General features: G+C 36.2%; 1 protein-coding gene across 3 annotated transcripts in view; it reads left to right on the forward strand.

The window, feature by feature from the left end:
- The window catches only part of cep128 (centrosomal protein 128), a 133406-nt gene that overhangs the window by 3837 nt on the left and 109395 nt on the right, over window positions 1-20174 (forward strand). For all 3 annotated transcript variants that reach the window (XM_026291545.1, XM_026291546.1, XM_026291547.1), the window contains exons 6-9: window positions 2304-2395; window positions 2508-2580; window positions 2812-2934; window positions 11967-12053. In XM_026291545.1, coding sequence (XP_026147330.1) covers window positions 2304-2395; window positions 2508-2580; window positions 2812-2934; window positions 11967-12053 — 375 coding nt within the window. The remainder of the gene's footprint in view (window positions 1-2303; window positions 2396-2507; window positions 2581-2811; window positions 2935-11966; window positions 12054-20174) is intronic.

Here is a 20174-nt window from a genome sequence, read left to right on the forward strand (position 1 = left end):
ATATCATGTTATCTGCATCTCCTGTGCTCCATCAAGCCACTCTTATAATAGCAGTCATCACTCAAAATAATGCACAACTCTATTATCTGTATAACATGTGTGTAAGACTCCAATACAATTATGAAGTAATAATTTTATGACAAATAAATATTTCAGTGAGTAAAACTGGCTGTGTCTATAGTAGGCTGTTATGGACTACACATCATTTTTATATTATTTTTAAATAATTTTTTAAATGATTATTATTTTAAATTATTGTCCCTGAATCAGTACGATACTCTTGTAATAAAGTAGCAGTGGTAGCAGACATATTTTGAGTGTCAGTTCTGGTTGAAAAGAAGCAATCTAATCCTGTTTACATGAAATAAGCCTGCTCCCGAGCAGGTTTAAGTTTAAGGACCTGTTGCTATGACAGCAGCTCTGGGATGAGCTTCGAAGAACCAAATGATCCAAGATCACGCCAAATTGTCAACATTCAAATCTAGCTAACTGAGTTAGCGACGTACGAAGAACAGGCCCCTGGAGCCCGTTTAACTAAGGAGGTTCAACCAACTCTGAGTTTAAACTTGAGCTCCGAGTTGACTTACGCTGAGATGGGAAACTCTTGAGTTTTCGGTTACAGAACAGCTGAAATGAGGTGGTTTAATAAACTCTACATTGACTGACTCTGAGTTAAGCACGTGCACCACAACTATAAAAAGACATTATCTATGGAGCGCTGATATTACGATTCACCATGGCAACAGCTCCCGCCAAAAAGCCGTCTGCATACTTCAGACTCGATACAAATGTAATTCTTCTCAGTGTTATAATATCACAGGTGAAAATTGGCACAATGTTAGAATAATGAACTAATAGTTAATCATTTTATGGTATCTCATGGACAAGATATATATATATAAATAACAATAATATTAATAATAATATTTTAAGTGCATTTTTCTTATTTTACATATGGTCTGCCAATAGAGTAAGAAAAATACGGCAGTGGCTATTTACACTAAATGGAATTAACATACTTTCTTAGCGATAGACCCTATTTACAGTAGGCTAAGTTCAAACAGCTCTACATGTAGATGTTGTTTACACTTGGTGAAAATTGTGATATATTCTATTTACCATGTAAAAGTAGCAGCTCTTTGCAATAGGTTAAGTGTAAATAATAATTAGATGCTATTTATACTGGCAGATACATACTAGGCATATTTGCACCTCAGTATTGTTGTACATTAACAGGATGCAATGATATCCGATTGTAAATTATTATATTTATTAAAATTATAAATACTATTATCATTATTAAACACTTGTTAGGTACTGTACTTCCACTTTTAGATCATTTTCTTCATTTAAAAAAAGTCTAATGTGATGTGGAAAGGTGAGAAGAACGAGCTCAGCACAAGCTGGACTCGAACCCCGTCAGTCACATTACAAACTAGTTTTCCGTGCCCAACGTGTTACTGCCTACCATTTACTTTAAGATTATTTTTATTTCCACACGTATAATGTGTGTGCGTGTACATATATATATATATATGTATATATATATAATATATATATGTGTGTGCATTGAAGCAACATCCATGTGAGTGGCTGATTAGATAATTGCATTAATGAGAAATTAAACCGGTGTTCCTAATAATCCTTTAGATGAGTGAATTATTACAGTTATGTTTTGTTGATGTTCTACCCAATGATGATCCTAACAAAAAGTGTTATAGTGTCTTACTGTTGGACCTGCCTTGGTTACCTTATTAGGGTATACTATTTCTAAATTTGCTGAATAGCCCTGTAAATGTGGGATGTTTAATCAAGGAGGGTTTTATGGTAAAACAAACTGAAATTCTCATTTGTTTCTATAGTTACTCATGATTATCACCCATTTTTACACACACACACACACACACACACACACACACACACATATATATATATATATATATATATATATATATATATATATATATATAGTTTGTTTTTTAGCTTGCTTTGCCTTTATGTATGTATTGGACAACTTTTTTTTTCATTTGTAATGGTTCGTTATCATTGACACATTGTGTGGTTCTCCTGCATGTTTGGTTTGTTGTTAATAAAGATGGTTACTTTGGAAAACTCCAGTGTCTGGCTTGCATCCACATCGTTACAACGCTAGCAGTGCCTTAGCAACCAACCAGAGCAACCTCAAAAATAATGCTCTACCAACTACTCAAAACTATTTACTAACTCCATAGCAATATTATGGCAAAAATCCCAGCACAAGCAAACACCACTTATATTAAAATCTAATTCCCTGTGTTTTTCAGATTCACTCATTGCATCAGTCCCTCAGAGACCTACAGAGTGATCAGCTTCGGATTGGTGATGACATTGATAGAGAGATCAGGAGAAGAAACAGGTACTTTAATGTTTCAACCTGTCAAAAGTTTCTTGTCTATTGATGATAATAAATAGCTTGTGTGAATCTGCACACATACACACTCTGTTTTGTTCTTTCTGCCCCTCAAAAGAACTGATATAGAAACCAAGAAGACACTGGAGAGTCTTGCAGGCCACATAAAGGCATCACAGAAAGAAGAACCCGTAAGTGCTGATAATGTTACAGTATACAGCATGTTGTGTTCACTTTTATTTCTTTTAGGTGCTTGCTGTCTGTGACCAGTTTTCTTGCTTCCTGTAGTATTGAAATTATTGTGCTGGGCTTAAATTAAATGATCTCTTCTGTCTTGTTGTAAGTAGAATACAGTTTCTAAGGAGACCTGTTGTACAGAACATGACAATAGAGTCAGTTTTGACCTGTGTTATGTGACTTAGGTTTCGTTACGGGTGGAGAGACGTCTACAGGAGATTGAGGATGAGATGCACACGGGACGGCAGGCGCATTCTGAAAGACATCGCAGAGAGAAGCCAAAAAACATGTCTGGTGAATTGCAGGAGGTAGAATATTCAACTATTTATTTGCTAATATTTTAAAGGGTTTATGTCATTACAGATTTTTATTAAAATTCTGAGATGAAAGTAGTTGATGTACCTTGTAACTATACTGTAACTTCAAAACTCCGAGTCCAAAAGGACCATTTATTTAGGACCTGTCACTCTGTTTTTGTGAAGAAACTCGTTGTTTAAAATGAATCGGTGGCTGAAGTTTATCTAGGGACATTGATCATTGTAGTCAACCCCGACCCCAGTTTCAGCATGAGATGTTTTGTAAACACAGAACAATGCTTGTGTAGCGGAGTAAAGCACTGTTTTTCATTTCATCAGACATCGTCAAAATACAGACTGTCATATGACATGTTATTTGAAGTTTAGATAAAGTTTTAGTTTAGAAAACTCAATTATAACCATTTAAAAATAAGGGAAAATCATGTAAAAAAAAAGAAAAAAAAAGAAATCAATTCTCATTTCAACGCTCATTTGTCTCTGCATTTCAGCTTAATAAATTATCAGGGCGAAATCATTGTTAAAAACAGTGATTTGACAGTAACTTTAGAGCAGGTTAATGCTGTACTCCTACCAGCAGGGGGCAGTATCTGCCTGTGTTTTCCATACATTAACAATTGCCCTATTTATCTGAGAGGTGACTGATGAATGGAGCCTAATTTGCATCTTCTCTTCATTGCAGTTTGTTAATGAAAAGGCAGTGTGCCTTAGGCCTAGAGAAATAATGCATTTGTTGCGAAATCACGAGAAACAAACAAGACAAGCAAATCAGGACAGATAAACAAACACTTAGTCACCAAAGAGCTGTTAAGAAAAACATGGTGCCGCTCTTTTACACACCCATATAATCAAGCCCGCTGTTAGAGCAGTGAATGATGTCACCGCAGCATTTAACAAACTGATTTTAGACTAAGGAATGCTTCCTCAAAACACATACCTAACATAAAGACAGCGATTCAATGGCATCAGTTGCATTTTTTGTGGCTGGGCGGCACCTTAATGTGATATTATTTGAGTTGTGGTCTGTCTATGATAAAATGAATTATATTAATTATGTTTCCCCTTCTATAATTATGCATCTCACTTATAGTTTGCCATTCTGATGATAAATAGCATTCCAGCTGTTTCTTACAAAAAAAAAAAAAAAAAAAAAAAAAAAAAAACATTAAGCAAATTCATTTTGTGCTCCATATGCATTCTGGAATCACACATGCTGGGTTTTTGCATTAAATGGTAATGACATGTGGCACATAATATATGTTAGTTGCAATTACAACTTTGGTTTTACTTTAAAGTTTGACAAAGTGAATTAAATGTACTCCAGTATAAGTTTGCCAAGTTGTTTTTCAGACTCAACAAGTACATTTCATATAAATGCAATCAACATCTGAAAACTAATAAGTGGTGCTTTTTAAGGCAAGTGGGTTAATTACAACTGCTTATACAAAGGGTTATGGCTTTGGAACAAACCCTGTGGCTTTAATTACTGCCAGTCAATATACAGTATAAGCAATTTAATTTTAGTGGTGCTTACGCTTTTTATGCTCTTTTTAGCTCTTTTTTTTATTTATTTATTAATTACTAAATTATTATTATTATTATTATTATTATTATTATTATTATTTGCTTAATGGGCAATAAAATGGGTGAAAAAAACCCAATTAGACTTAAGGCCTTTACACACTGAGCGTGATGCGAAAAAGTGAGGCGAGACACGATGAATAGTGAATTCACACTAAATGTGAAACGATTGTTCGCCTTCTGCTAATTCACGCCTGCATGCTAGGTGGCACCAACCAATAATGCAGTTTTCCTCGGATATGTATCTTGTAAATGGATTTAACATCATCCACCGCTCAGTAAACAGCGTTAAATTAAGATAAACAAGGTTCTACACCAGAAACTATTTATAATGCTAACTAGAATAGGCTACATCCTAAAATATAATTAGAAGTACAATTATTTTATGTTTATTTTCTACAATTAATTTATGTATTTTGCTAATTTATTTGCTTACACAATTAAAACCATCATCGAGTGCTTGTAATAACTTCCAGTTGTGATCTATAGTTGATCGCACTGTTGTATGTTTAATAGCGCTAAACTGCTAATATTTGTCAACAATTTTTTATTGCTATAAAATACCATGAGCTAGATACAAAACATATAAAGAAAATATATTGTCATAATCATATGTCTATTTGCTTTCATATTTTATGTGTAGAAAAAGTGAACAAGCTCTGACTCATAACACTCGCACATGTTGAAAAAAATGGACAGTGCTCTACAGAACACATAATTCAGTGGACCATTAATAGAAATGTTATTCTGTATAAAGAACATGTGAGAATAAATCTGTTATCAAATAACAATGATAACAAGAACACAGCATCCACTCTTTTCTTATATCCGGGATAATCTTGCATTTGTTTACACTGGTTTTTAAAACAGCGCCACCACTCTTGCGTTTTTGTGCAACAGCAGCTGCTCCGGTCACTTGATCCTAGCTCAAATCTTATTCGACGACCTGTGTTTTCGCTTTGCAAAACTGAAAAGATTCATCGTACTTGTTGAAAAAAATAAATAAATGCATTTTCAGTGTGCAAATGTTTGTGGTGTATGTCGAAGCATCCACATAAATCTATTGTTTTATTCCAGCATGTCTGTAACAACATAAACTTCACAATCACGGAAAGGAGGAGGCGGGAACTGGCGGACAATCAAAATGAAACTTTAATTACAAAATAAAGACACAACAGCACAAACAAGATCAAAACACAAAATAAATCCAGGCCTGGTCCTCTCTTGTCCTTCACTATCGTCGCTCCTGTTTTATATCCTTCCATCTCCTCCATGGGACTCGAGACCGGTGGGTCGAGCAGGTGTCACTCATTTCCAATCACTCCACCGGCCTCGCTCCATTCCCATGGCTCTTGGCCCCTCCCTACTCGCCACATACCCCCAGGCCACAAACCTCGCAGGGCGTGGGGTACTCCCAAGACTGCGCTCATTTCCAATCACTCCACCGGCCTCGCTCTGTTCCCCCGGCTCTGATTAGACCGTTAGCATGTTGCTCAAAAATTACCTAAGATTTTTATATATTTTTCCTATTTAAAACTTGACTCTTCTGTAGGTACATCTTGTACTAAGAACGATGTAAAATGAAAAGTTGCAGTTTTCTAGGCCGATGTGGCTGGGAGCTATTCTCTCATTCCAGTATAATAATCTAGAAACTTTGCTGCCATACCATGCGTGCAGCAGGTGCAATGATATTACGCAGCACCAGACAGTAGTCGCCAGTGAGTTGCTGGGTAAATATCAAAACTCTTTGGCCATTTTTGAAAGAGGTGCTAACGGTGTAATCAGATTCAATTATCAATTCTAAACTAAAAGTGCTACCGCCAGACCCGGAGGTCGGCTGAATGGATTCGAAAATAGTAAAACTCAACTGTTTAACTCTAGGGCAGTTGGAATATTAGCCTATTCTCAAAAATAGTGGAGTGTTCCTTTTAAGACCATTTCACACTGATCGCGATACGAAAAAGCGAGGCAAATCGCCAATGAATGTTGCTTTCACACTGAGTGTGAAATTATTGATCACCTGTTGCTAATTCACGCCTACACGCTAGGTGGCACTGACCTAAAAGTAGCATCAAGCCACATTAGAAAATGTATGTAAAATTTTTATGCTTTTGCTTAAAACTCACAGTAAACTATTGAGTGCTTTTAATAACTTATTATTGTGATTTATAGTTGATTTCGATTCTGAAATGCGCATACACTGCTTATTCGATAATATAATACGCCACACTGCTTGTTGTCATAAACATCATTTATTGTTATAAAAATACCATAAGCTGCATACAAAATCCATACAAAAAAAAATATAATCATAATATATCTATTTGGTTTCATATTTAATGTGTAGAAATATATTTCACCATTTTATATTTAGTTTTTTATACAGAAGATCTAGAGAAGGGGTCATCAACTATATTTGTCAAAGGGCCAGAATTTTTCTCTGCAGACACTGTAAGGGCCAGATACTCGTAATATAAAATAAAATTCGAATTGCATCCTAATATGTTATTATTTGATATACTAATTTTAATTCCAAATATATGTTTTTTTTTTTTTTTTAAATATTACTTGTACTGCAGCGAGCCACCAGGGGGCGATATCGATATTTTATGCTTCATATTTGTGAGGCTGTCAAGCTGTCCATCACTGTCACATGCAGGTCGTAGTTTGTGGAGAACACTATAGAAAAGCCTTCTGAATATATTTAAATGAAAAAATGGCACTCTCAAAGAGCCTTAAGCGAAAAGTTGATTCAGAGAACCGTAGTTTTAATGAAGAATGGACTGATAAGTACGTATTCATTAGGGGTGTAACGGTTCACAAAATTCACGGTTCGGTTCGGTTCAATACACTGATGTCACGGTTCGGTTCGGTACGGTTCGGTACGTTTTAGATACAGCAAAAAGAAAAAATTGGCAGATAAATTTCCTTGATTTTTTAAAAAATGTTTTATTTATTAAAACTAACAAAGTATGTGTTTTTTTTACATTGAACAATGATGGAGCTATTCTTTACCCATCTTCTATGGTGTTTTCTTAGCAGCATACTGTATAAAACAAAAATAGCTCCTTATAAATTTTTTTTTTTAAATTAAATGTAATATTGTTGTAGTGGTTATGAACAAATACAAAGATGTAACTCTTTTTATATGGAACTCTATAACTCTTTATATTTAGTGTGTTTTTACTCAATTGGTTCTCTATTTGGGCTTATGTTTTTTGGAACAAAGCAGGAATTACGGTCTGTCTGAAATGGGCTCGTGAAGGAATATTGTAATGGGGCTCAATTACATTAAGCATGTTCTTAAAACCTGCGTTTTCCACTACAGAGTAAGGTCTCATATCCGCGGATATAACGTAAATGCACCATTCGCTGCGGTGATGTCCGTATATGGAGCCCGGGACGTCACCTGTAGGAGAAAAAAAAGCAATCCGTGGCGACGGTTTTGCAATCCGTCCCCTCAGTTTATAAACCGTACTCACGAATTCATAAACTGTTCACTCGATTTAACAAATCGTGCCCACGGATTAACAAACCGTGCCCACGAATTTCCAATCCGTGCACTTAGATTTTGTAAACCGTACCCTCGGTTTTTGAATCCGTACCCACGAATTCATAATCCGTGCGCACGCTTTCGCAATCCGTTCCCTCGGATTTGTAAACCGTACTCACGGATTCATGCAGCAAACTCCTACGTGTTAACATACAGTTTTATTGAATATTATTATGTGGAATAGGTTTACAGCAAAGTGTCTTAAGTGATTCTCTATCAAGTGTAGTACGAGGTGGAATACAAAGATTTAATAAGAAAGATGCGCATTAAAATCTTGTTCAATTGCTGATAATCTATAATAGCACTTGATTATTATTGTGCAATAAACCTGGCATTGTGACTGACTCTGGAGTAATTTTTTCCTCTTTTGTAAGTTATTTTGGATAAAAGATTCTTATGCATAACCTGTTTAATAATATATAATAATGATACAAATAAAAATAAAGTTATTTTTTATAATTTTAATTTGTAGGCTAAATAAATGAGTACAAGACAGTAAAAATATTTGTCATAAAATAATTTGTGAATTGCTTTATTTTTAAATAACCTTTGGACAGTTTTGGAAATGCTTGTGTACAATTCTTTCGTAACATGAAGACTTATTTTTGTGATTTTATTATACTAAGCTCCACCCACCTCACCCCACCTGCCGGAGTTAGATGCATGTTTCACTGTTAAGTGTAAAATGCGTGTCAGTTTTCAAATCCGAGGGAACGGATTGCGAAAGCGTGCGCACGGATTATGAATTCGTGGGTACGGATTCAAAAACCGAGGGTACGGTTTACACAATCTAAACGCACGGACTGGGAATTCGTGGGCACGGTTTGTTAATCCTGGGTACGATTTGTTAAACCGAGTGAACAGTTTATTAATTCATGAGCACGGTTTATAAACTGAGGGGACGGATTGCAAAACCGTCGCCACGGATTGATGTTTTTTCTCTCCTACAGGTGACGTGCGGGGCTCCGTACCGAGCCTTCAGCGCGTACTGAGTGAGCGAGCGCCTGACTGAGTAGCCTAACATAAACATATAAGTTGGTGTTTTTTTTTCTTCGGGGGTGTCAGGGGCATTGCCTGTTACGTCGTTTGGGTTATTGGGCTACCTTGTTGAACGCATAACATTATATTTCACACACCTTTTTTATTTTCCAAATTTAATTAATTAGTCCAACGAACCGTTCGGTACATAATGCGTACCGCGTACCGAACCGAAAGCCTCGTACCGAACGGTTCAATACGAATACGCGTATCGTTACACCCCTAGTATTCATAGTGCCTACTGATAGAAATGCTGTACCTGTGTGCCTCATTTGGTTTTTTCTTCTTGTTAGATTTAAAAATAAATAAATATGGAATGGACCCGAATATTCGTTTGGTGGGTTGGTATTCGATTTGAAAATTTGACATTCGAATATTATTATTATTATTATTATTATTATTATTATTTGCACACCTGGGATCCCCCGCGAAATGGTTCTCATTCCCCCTTGAATAAGGCCGGCGACACACTGGCTGCGTGACCGTCTCAGCTGCGTGGCGTGTCCATTTTTATCTCTGCTCCCATTTAACAGGTTGGAGTTTGCACACTGAGACACGCGTCTCAGGCGCGCTCGAGCTACGCGGAAAACACGTGCATGCTAGAAAAAGAACCGACGCGTGTTCCAGCCACGGGAGTGTTCTCTGGCTAACACGCAGAACAGCGGAGTTTGTATGGACCGAAGTGCATGTCTGAGCTTGTGTTTTGTTGCTTTAACATTGTGGAAAATAGAATAATACAAACAAAATGTATTAGCATTTTTAACCGTTATTATTAATCTAAATTAATCTAGTTTTTAATTTAACTTAATTTCGTTTTTTTCTTTAATTTAAATTGTTTTTTCTTTATTTAAATTTAGTTTTTCTTTATTAAAATTACGTTTTAAATTTAGTTTTTCCTTTATTTAAATTTCATTTTTCTTTATTTAAATTTCCTACCCTTAAATCTACCCTTACTACTATTTAAATCTACCCTTACTGTTCCAATTTGTTAGTCAGAAAAATATTAGACTACCTTAAAAGTATTACTTAATTTAACAGATCTGTGTGTGTGCGTTTTATATCACTAGTGCAGTGTCCATTCTTGGAGCATAAAGCCCTGCCCGTGTGAGGTGCGCCGCTTCCCGCTTGCGCTGTTCTGACTGTAGTTTACTAAAAGTTAATTAATTCTGAATGTGTCACGTCTCGCACCATCTATATTGCACCAAATGCGACACTGCACTCCCTTGTGAAGTCGATTGGATGAACGGTTCTTGAAATAATAAAAATGTAAATGGACATACAGACACAGATTCCTGCCTTTATTAGAGAAAAAATATGTTAATTACTACCGAAGCTTCGAAGCTCAAAAAATGGTATTCGGACCAGCCCTAAACTTTTTCCTCTTACAAGGCTATTCCTGAATTCAGTATTATTCTGGGGGCCGGATGGAAATCTCTGGCGGGCCGGATTTCTTTTTTTTTTTTTTACTGGTCTGTCATTACTGTTTTCTTGCTGTAACTGCTGGAGGTACAATGTCAGCGCCAAAGTAAAATAAAATATATGTGGTGTATTTTGAGATAAAAATTCACATACACACTCTGGGGACATCATAGAACAGTTTGAAACTTTGTGTCAGTGCATTCTATGGCACCTTTTAATAAAAATTATATTAAGAACATGTTAATATAAATCTGTTTTCAGATACCAAAGGTAACAAGAGCTCTGCATCCACTCTCTTCTCTCTTGGGATACTCTTTGGTGTTTGTTTACACTGGTTTTCAACCACCACTATTTGCCTTTTTGTGCAACAGCAGCTGCTCCACGCATGTGATCCAAGTTCAAATCTGACTGAATGGCCAGTTTTATCATGGAGTGACAGGGAATAAACACACAGGACAAAGTTGCTTTCTGTGTTTCCACTGCAGTCTAAAGTACCGTGAAGATTAGGCAAATAGTCTGGTGACAAGATCTGCGTATGTTTCTCAATACAAAATATGCACATTTTGGACTTGCATCCTTGGTAGTTCAGACTTTGCGCTTTCGACTCGGGAGTGTGATGTCCTCGTTGACAGAAAACTGGTAAATCTGCAAACAGCAGCGCACTTGATAACATCAGTCAGCTGGTCTTGGCTACTGCAATTTTCCTCAATGTATATTTACAATAAAATGAAATAGGATATCAAATACCACTGCCTCCTTTTGTTTTTCATTTAAAAATAATAATAGCAGCATAATTTCATTTTAACATATAGATAAATCGAATACAGATCAAAGATTACCTGTTAGATGTACCCAAAACAAATCATATTTTATGCTTAACCACTAAAGAGACATCAGAGTCAGCAGCACATATTAGAAGGACTAGCCGAGTTGAGAGTGCTCTAGATGGATACATGATCACTGAGCTCCCACTGATCACGTGGAGCTGACTGTCTCCGGAATCGGCGAAACATATTTTTAAATAGGCACTATCTTTATAAATAATTTGAAGATTTGAGTTTTAAACAACTACATTCTTGCCTGAAGTACTTTTAAAATTACATTTCATTACACAATAACAGTAATATTTTGAAAATGATCCAAATAAATGGTGGTTGAAATTACAATGCTTTGTGATCTCAACCAATCAGCATGTTTAATCACCCAAGTTCCACTCCCAAAAGTTCTGAACTTTGAAAAAGTACTACCTCACCAGCAGGGACTTTCTGAGGGGCATTTTTTTTTTTTTACCCGGAACTTTATTTAGATCCTGATTCCTGCGGTTCCATCCATCCATCCATCTGTTGTAATGCTAGTTAGTGGAGTAGGGTAAGTTAACAGTAAGGCTGCTAATCTTTTTTTTTTTTCATCTCTGCTATACTCTTTGTCCTCAAAGGCTTTGAGAAGACATGACGCCCAAACCCCGGAGGCTGATGAGAACTTCAGAAATAGACTGCAGAGATCAGAGAATGACAGAAGCAAGGTGTGTGTGTCTTTGATATTGAGTTGACGTGCACAAATGGCATAAATATATTATTAATCTCAGTTCCTCATATGGTATTCAGATTATGTAAGCAGTGATTGCATCTAATAAGGTTCTGTAAGTTTGAAATTAAACATTAGTTTTGAAACTGTTTTCATTGAAAAAAAATTAGCATCTTAAATCCTATAACAGTGTTAGAATGTAGTAATGTACTGTTAAAGAGCAGGTAATATGGTATTTTAAAGTGTCCTAATATTCTGTTGGATTCCCCTACAACAGGTTTAAATGCATCTAAGGTCAGAAAATATTGTAATTTTCTCATAAAAATTTTCTCAGAGTCATTTGCCAATGATTTTGAGCAAAGTTTGGAGGAAACCCCTCCCTTGTATAAACCTACTCTGCTCTGATTGGTCACCTGGCCATGCCTGTTGTGATTGGCACAGAGAGGAGTCCCTACAGAGAGGACAGTTAGCGAGTGCTACCATTGACAAAGAAATAAAACAATAATATAAAACAATAATATAGTGCTCCAATCTGTTCTTATAATAATGACCTAAAATACAAAAACACTAATGCAAGTGAATCATGCCCACAGCTAAAATTTAGCTGCTAAACCGTGAACACATGAAACAATAATGGTGGATATGTTAGTGAAAGTGAAAAAGTGAAAGTGAAGTGACATTCAGCCAAGTATGGTGACCCATACTCAGAATTTGTGCTCTGCATTTATCCCATCCGAAATGCACACACACAGAGCAGTGAACACACACACACACTGTGAGCACACACCCGGAGCAGTGGGCAGCCATTTATGCTGCGGCGCCCGGGGAGCAGTTGGGGGTTCGATGCCTTGCTCAAGGGCACCTAAGTCGTGGTATTGAAGGTGGAGAGAGAGCTGTTCATGCACTACCCCCACCCACAATTCCGTCCGGCCCGAGACTAGAACTCACAACCCTTCGATTGGGAGTCCAACCCTCTAACCATTAGGCCACGACTTCCCCCATGGAGTCGAGTGCTAACGGGACTAACTGATGAAACAATACAGTTTGTAAACCAAAATATGTCTACTGTAATGTTTGAAGAATGGCAGACAAAATATTCTTAACTTTTAATCAGAATGCAGAACAGCTGTATCACAGGTGCACCAGCCTACACAGGTGCAGTTATAGCCTAACCCTATAACTGCCAGTGCAGCAAAATAAACCACAGTTTCACTATGATTATAGAGTCTGTGTGCTGCACTACATTATTTATTATTAAAGTAATTAGAACAATGTCAGTCTACATTAATCATTACATTCTTAGGAAATAGTGGGTTCACAGCGAATTATCAGAACTACTTCAGTAAGACAGTAATATCGTGCTTTACCTGGAAACCTAAAGCTGCACTAGGTATTCATCACATGTTAGCACAAAAAAACATTATGAGCATACAATTGAAAATGTACACATAACACATCAATCATACTTACAGGCTTTCGTTCGGAGAGCTTGTTAGTCCAAATTAAAGATAAAAGCTAAGATTAGAGAAGCAGTCCTTGGTAAAATGACACGCACACAACAAAAGGTCTGAATTGTATTTCTCTGGTATCCTTGAACACAGTGTATTTTCAGCATGCACAATAACTAGTGGAAGTGTTTGTGGGCAGGTCAGACTCTGTTCGTGTTTCGCGGGCAGACGGGGATTATGCAAATGTGTTTCCCAGTGACGTATACCAGTAACAGGCAAAAGATTTGAAAATGTGATGACTTTAGGCAATTCTGAATAGACTCTCTCTTTTGAGAGACAGTATCTTTATTTATCATACACTTTTTTTGATTATCAACTGCATATTTTTTTACATTTAAGGAAACTGCGTTTTATAAACTGTAAATTAGATATTTTCCAAAAAACCATATGACCTACTTTTTAATAAAATGTGTGTGATGAAGCAGATATGTGATTCTTCAATTAAGGAACTTTTTTGTATCCTACAATTTGGTATTATGTTATATAAAAAGCATATTTAGAGAAAAACAAACAAACAATCAACGTGCTTCTGCTTAACCAGCTGTGGATAAACAGTTAGCCCAAAAAATAAATAAAAAAAACTTGGTAGCCAGGCAATTAGAGTGGCGACGTCACACATCTACTCTTACAGCATGGCTGTCTGAACATGCCTACAAATCTGGGCCGAGAATGGTTTGTTATTGTGCCGCGCCATACCAGGCTCACGTGGAAATACAACTGTAACAGTACCTGATAGTCCTAACAACTGTTTGGCATGATAGGAAAAAAAAAGGCTATATTCAAGCGCGAATGAATGGGATGCCAGGATGCCAAAAAAAAAAAAAAAAAAAAAACTATTAACAGCAGTTATTTTATGTTGCAATCAGACTTATAGCAATGAAATGTAAGAATGTAAGATTCATGTTTTAAAGGGATCATGAAAATCAAAAAATTAACATTAAATTTTTTTAAATCATAATTCAAAAAGCCTGTTTTTGCCCAATTACTTACGGTCCCTTGACAAAGGGGGGAGGTACATATTAAAGAGCTGTAATTCCTTAAGCTTTCCTCCAATCTTGATGAGACCCAAAAGTTAAAGCACAGATTCACTTAAAATCAGGTGTTGGTTATGATTGTAAAGCTCCTTGGGTGTACAGTAATACACAATAAAGTGCTATATAAATGCCTCATTTATACATTCAATATTTGTTATATAACTGTAACTTCAGTATGTTTTGGTCAATATTTTTTGGTCAATTTGGTGAAATCAGTTTCTTCTGATCATCAAGCCTGCATTTATTTGATCAAAAATACAGACAAAAACAGTAATATTGTGAAATATTATTACAACTTAAAATAATAGTTTTCTATTTGAATATATACTTTAAAAAAATTATTTAGCCCAGTGATGCAAAGCTGAATTTTCAGCATCATTACTCCAGCCTTCAGTGTCACATGTAACATCCAGTCAATCACATGATCATTTAGAAATCATTCTAATATTCTGATTTATTATGAGTGTTGGAAACAGTTCTGCTGACTAATATATTTGATGAATAAAAGGTTAAAAAGAACTGCATTTATAAAAAAAAAAAAAAAAATCTAATACAGACATCCCAAGTCTCCCGGAAGTTCCAGGAGTCTCCCGCATATTGAAAGCGGCTCCCTGAGACCCGCAAATTAGTTACAATCTCCCGGAATCTAGACCGAGCGAGCAAAAGCGCACATGTAGCGCGCGCACGGCAGAGACGGAGAGGGAGCGAGAGGCCTTGCGTGTGTGTGCTAATGTGCGTGTGTGCGAAGTGCATGTCAGACAGAGAGCATCCTGATTGGCCTGTTTCTGCAAATCAACCAATCAATTGTCAGTGTGGGCGGGCTTTTATCTCTTCTCCCGCACAAAATTAATCAGTTATGTCTATCTAGAAACAATGAACTTTTGCTGTTCCAAAACTGTCTCATAAAGGTTGAGAATGCCCAGGCTAAAAAACTGTATAAACATTTAATAACACTTCAGATATGCTGAGTCCCTTTTATTTGGTTTGTTTTATTTTATTTATTTTGTTTTAGCTTATTTTTATTGTTTTTTTTTTCAATCTAATTTGTTCTCCCTTGTCATGTGAACAGTATAGAAAATGTCTTCTCAGATGATTTGCTGGAGGTGTGACTCTTAGTTTATGATACAATAAGATTTATATTGTACATTTTGAGGATGTAATATTTTTTTCTTCTTTTTTGTCAGATTGTTTTCATTGTTTATTGTGATAAGATATTAAAAAAAGTCTATCTAGAAACAGGAGCACCATGGCAGAGGGAAAGTGCCACAAAAAAAAAAAAAAAAAAGTATAAGACACATTTTACGGCAGACTACACGAAAGTGTACCCCTGTCTTATAGAAGTAAAACATAATGAGTCTTGCTGAAGAATTGCCCATGGCAGGTTAAATGATTGCAAAAGGCATGTTGAGGTGAGTTGACAAGTTTCATTTCATCTGCATATTATTCTGGCTAGTTGCCAAGGCTACATGAAAACAACAAAGCTTTAGACCTGTTTAAAGTTGCAATGGAAAATAAATAAAAGCAGTTTACATAAATTGTATAAGCAGATTATAAATAGTAAAAGTAATCTACATATTTAAACATAATTAACGAATAATTACATAGGCCTATAGCTTATAGAAATAATATTTTATGCTATATCTTTTATATATAGCATAAAATCTTCGGGATACCTCCCTGAAATGACTTTTTGCAGGTTGGGATGTCTGCTAATAATATATTTTCTTTACTATCACCTTTTATCAATTTAACACATCCTTGCTGAATAAAAGTATTGATTTTATTTAAAAAGAAGAAAGAAAAAAAAATACTGACCCCAAATTACTGACCAGTAGTGTATATTGTTATTAAAAAATATTTATATTTTAAAAACATAGCTTCTTTTTTTTCATTATCAAAGTTGGAAACAGTTCTGCTGCTTAATATTTTTTCAGAACATGTGATCCTAAAAAAGTATCACATGTTCTGAAAAAATATTAAGCAGCAGAACTGTTTCCAACTTTGATAATGAATCATCATATTAAAATGATTTCTAAAGTATCATGTGATAATGATCCTAAAAATTCAGCTTTGCATCACAGAAATCAATAATTTAAAGTATAATACATTTAAAAACAATTGTTTTAAATTGTCATATATATTTTTTTTCTGTATTTTTGATCAAATAAATGCAGGCTTGATGAGCAGAAGAAACTTCTTTCAAAAACATTAAAAATAGTTATGTTTCCAAACTTTTGGTCTGTACTATATATATACATATATACACAGTGCAGACCAAAAGTTTGGACGCACCTTTTCATTCAAAGAGTTTTCTTTATTTTCATGACTATGAAAATTGTAGAGTCACACTGTAGAGTTTTTTGGTTTCTTGTTTCTCATTTTCCTCTTGACAGTACCCCATAGATTCTCTTTGGGGTTCAGGTTTGGTGAGTGTAAGGGAAACAGGTCAATTTAGCTCAAAGGGAATCATTTAAGATTTTAAAGGGAATTTGAACAGAATCACTGTTTCACGGCTGCTCACGGAGACGCGCCTGCGGTTCAGTGAACGAGCCGTTTAACATCAAATCTGCGCTGGATACTAATATCCAAACTATAGTGAAAACACTATCAATTAGCACAGTAACAAGATCGACAGTTTAAGACATTAACTTGTAAGCACAAAACACAAGATACTTCTCTTTTCAATATGAATAAGGCTTTATTAGATAAATCTAAGACATATAAACTAATCTAACACATAAACGCACGCACACACACATTCACACAAGTTGCAGGAAGGTCGAAAGTTAAGGAAAGATGAGTTTAAGAGAATGGAAATATGGAATCCCAAGTTTACAGCAATATGTTAAATTGCATAGACATGAACAACCATCAATCACGTAATTAGCCCTTGCATTGAGTTCCTCAATGTGACTAAAATTATATTAGATACACCAGCACAACAAATATCTGGGGATACGTTGCCTTAGTTTCCTGTGAAAGGGACTCCCGTTGAAAGGGTATCCCGGTGTCGCTGATTGGCTGGAAGTTCAGTTGGCTGAAGTGACGTCTTGGGGAGCCCGTGCTTGGGCGTTGGCTGAAGCTGGAGTTGTGTGGCTGGTCGGAGTTCAAACGCGCAGACGAGGTCGACGTTACAAAACTTAACTCAGAACACGAAACTCTCAAACGGAAAAGAAAAGAAATAAAGTTTGACGAGACTAGGTTGTGTTCCTTCTCATTGTGGCATAAGTAGCAGCAGGCAGGCACGCTGGAACCGCGCTCAAAGAACCATGATGACTAACCGCATGGCTAGATGCTACAAGCTAAAGCTAGGTAGCAAAGCTACAAGCTAAGAGCAGGCATGACTGATAGCACGAGCAAGGCTGGAACTAAAAGCCGACATGGCTAATAGCAGCAGGCAGACTAGAACTAAAAGCAAGGCATGACTAAAAGCAAGATTTAATCGTGTCCAAAGTTTTTAAAACTTCCTGTTGGCCACCCCTCAAATGTTGCCTTGACCAATCAGATATGTTCTTGAGTCTTGGGTATCATAAATCATTTGTTTATCTTACCAAGCATGTGGTTCTTGCCTCACAGGGTCTAATTTTGGACATGATTCCTATAACATGATTATGATATATTTTACAAATAAATGATTGTCAGGGCAATATCAAGCAAGAAAATTCAATCACACACATATCAAACACGACTATGTACCCTTCAGCTATACCATAGTCATTTAAAGAAAACATACACGATAAGTGATTATAACATGATAGTCAAATGTGTGGGTTACACGTAAATGAATATGGAGTTAAGCAATAGAATGATTCATTCATAAGTCTTTTTTGAGTTCATTCTGGTCCATATATAATGTATAAAAAGGGTTTCTTTGCCATTCTCTGGCAAAGGACTTTTCTGTGAAGACAAAGGTTTAAAGCCCTTCCCCCTTAGGAATTTCAGTCTGGTTTCACTGGCTGGGGGGGGGGGGGAAGTCAATGCAAGTATTTAACTTGATCTCCTGGGTTTACATGTGATGTCCAGCGTTGCATTCCAATCACGAACAATAAATTTGACAATCTCTTCTTTGAATTAAAATTGTCAATAATTGTTCTATTGGTGTTAATGTTGAAAGCTGTTGTGTGAACAAGTTGGTTGGTTGGTTATCTTGTTTGGTTCCTGTGGCACTAGAACTGATTTATGACTTCCTGAGGAATTCAGCTCATGTTTCAATGCACACAGCTCTGATAGACTCTTTGATTTGTCTGATTTGACTCATTTCTGCTACATGAGTTTGCTGGCCAGTCAAGCACACCAACACCATGGTCATTTAACCAACTTTTGATGCTTTTGGCAGTGTGGGCCAGTGCCAAATCCTGCTGGAAAATGAAATCATCATCTTCAAAAAGCTGGTCAGCAGAAGGAAGCATGAAGTGCTCCAAAATGTATTGGTTAACTGGTGCAGTGACTTTTCAAAAAACAAAATGTACCAACACCAGCAGATGACATTGCACCCCAAATCATCACAGACTGTGGAAGCTTAACACTGGACTTCAAGCAACTTGGGCTATGAGCTTCTCTGCCCTTCCTCCAGATTCTAGGACCTTGGTTTCCAAATGAAATCAAATCTTCCTTTCATCTGAAAAGAGGACTATGGACCACTAGTAATAGATTTTTGGCAAATACTTTTATTTTGACGGGTTTACCTTTGCAGTTCTGTGTATGTGATACTACACACTCTATGATGTGATATGAGCTAGTTTTACTCAAATCAAACGGTAAGATGCTCATGAAGTGACTCTCAGTGCAGTTCTTGAGATCTTCTTCATTTGTTTACATCCTCATTTAGTGAGAGGAACGGGGGCGAGCACATCACAGAGAAGGCAAACAAGCAAAGTGGCGGAATCAGAATTAAAAAGCCACACAGATGGGAAATCAAAAATTACCTGTATTACAGTGTATGATGTAGCTGTCCATCAGTGTAAACAATGTGCAAAGTAATTAAACCAAAAAGTACACGATTTATAAAGTTATTGGCTTCTAAAGTAAGGAGTCCACTCTGAATCGCTGAAACGAGTCGTTATAGATTTCAAATCTTTTGCCCATCTCTATGTACGTCACTAGAACACTTTGCATAATAAAAGGCAAATTGTAAAGGCAAGTTTGTTTTATTTTCACTGCCAAAGAATGAAGATCAGAAGAACCAATGGCTAAAATTCATTTTTACCACAATACCAGAGCAGTACAACAAATCCCTTTTGTATGTGTGCTGTCTGCAGCCTTTGTCTTTGCTGATCTTCATTTACAAACACATCATTAAAATGGGTGGAATAAGACCTAATTCACCCCAAAAAGATGCTAACGCATTATTTACCGTGAAGTTGTGTGCGGAACAACCAATCAAACCTGACTATGTCAGTTGACCAATCAGAACACAGTATGCTACCGAAAGGTGTGGTTTAAGGAAACTGAATCTTTTGAACTGCTTCATGCGAACCGTTTGGGGATCTCTGAGAATTGAGGTAATTTTAAAATGATATTTTGACAAAATGACAATGTTTTTTAACCTTGGATGGATTTAAACCTGTTGTACAGGAT

Source organism: Carassius auratus, chromosome 20 (genome assembly GCF_003368295.1).
Source record: "Carassius auratus strain Wakin chromosome 20, ASM336829v1, whole genome shotgun sequence".
NCBI classification, from domain to species: Eukaryota; Metazoa; Chordata; class Actinopteri; order Cypriniformes; family Cyprinidae; genus Carassius; species Carassius auratus.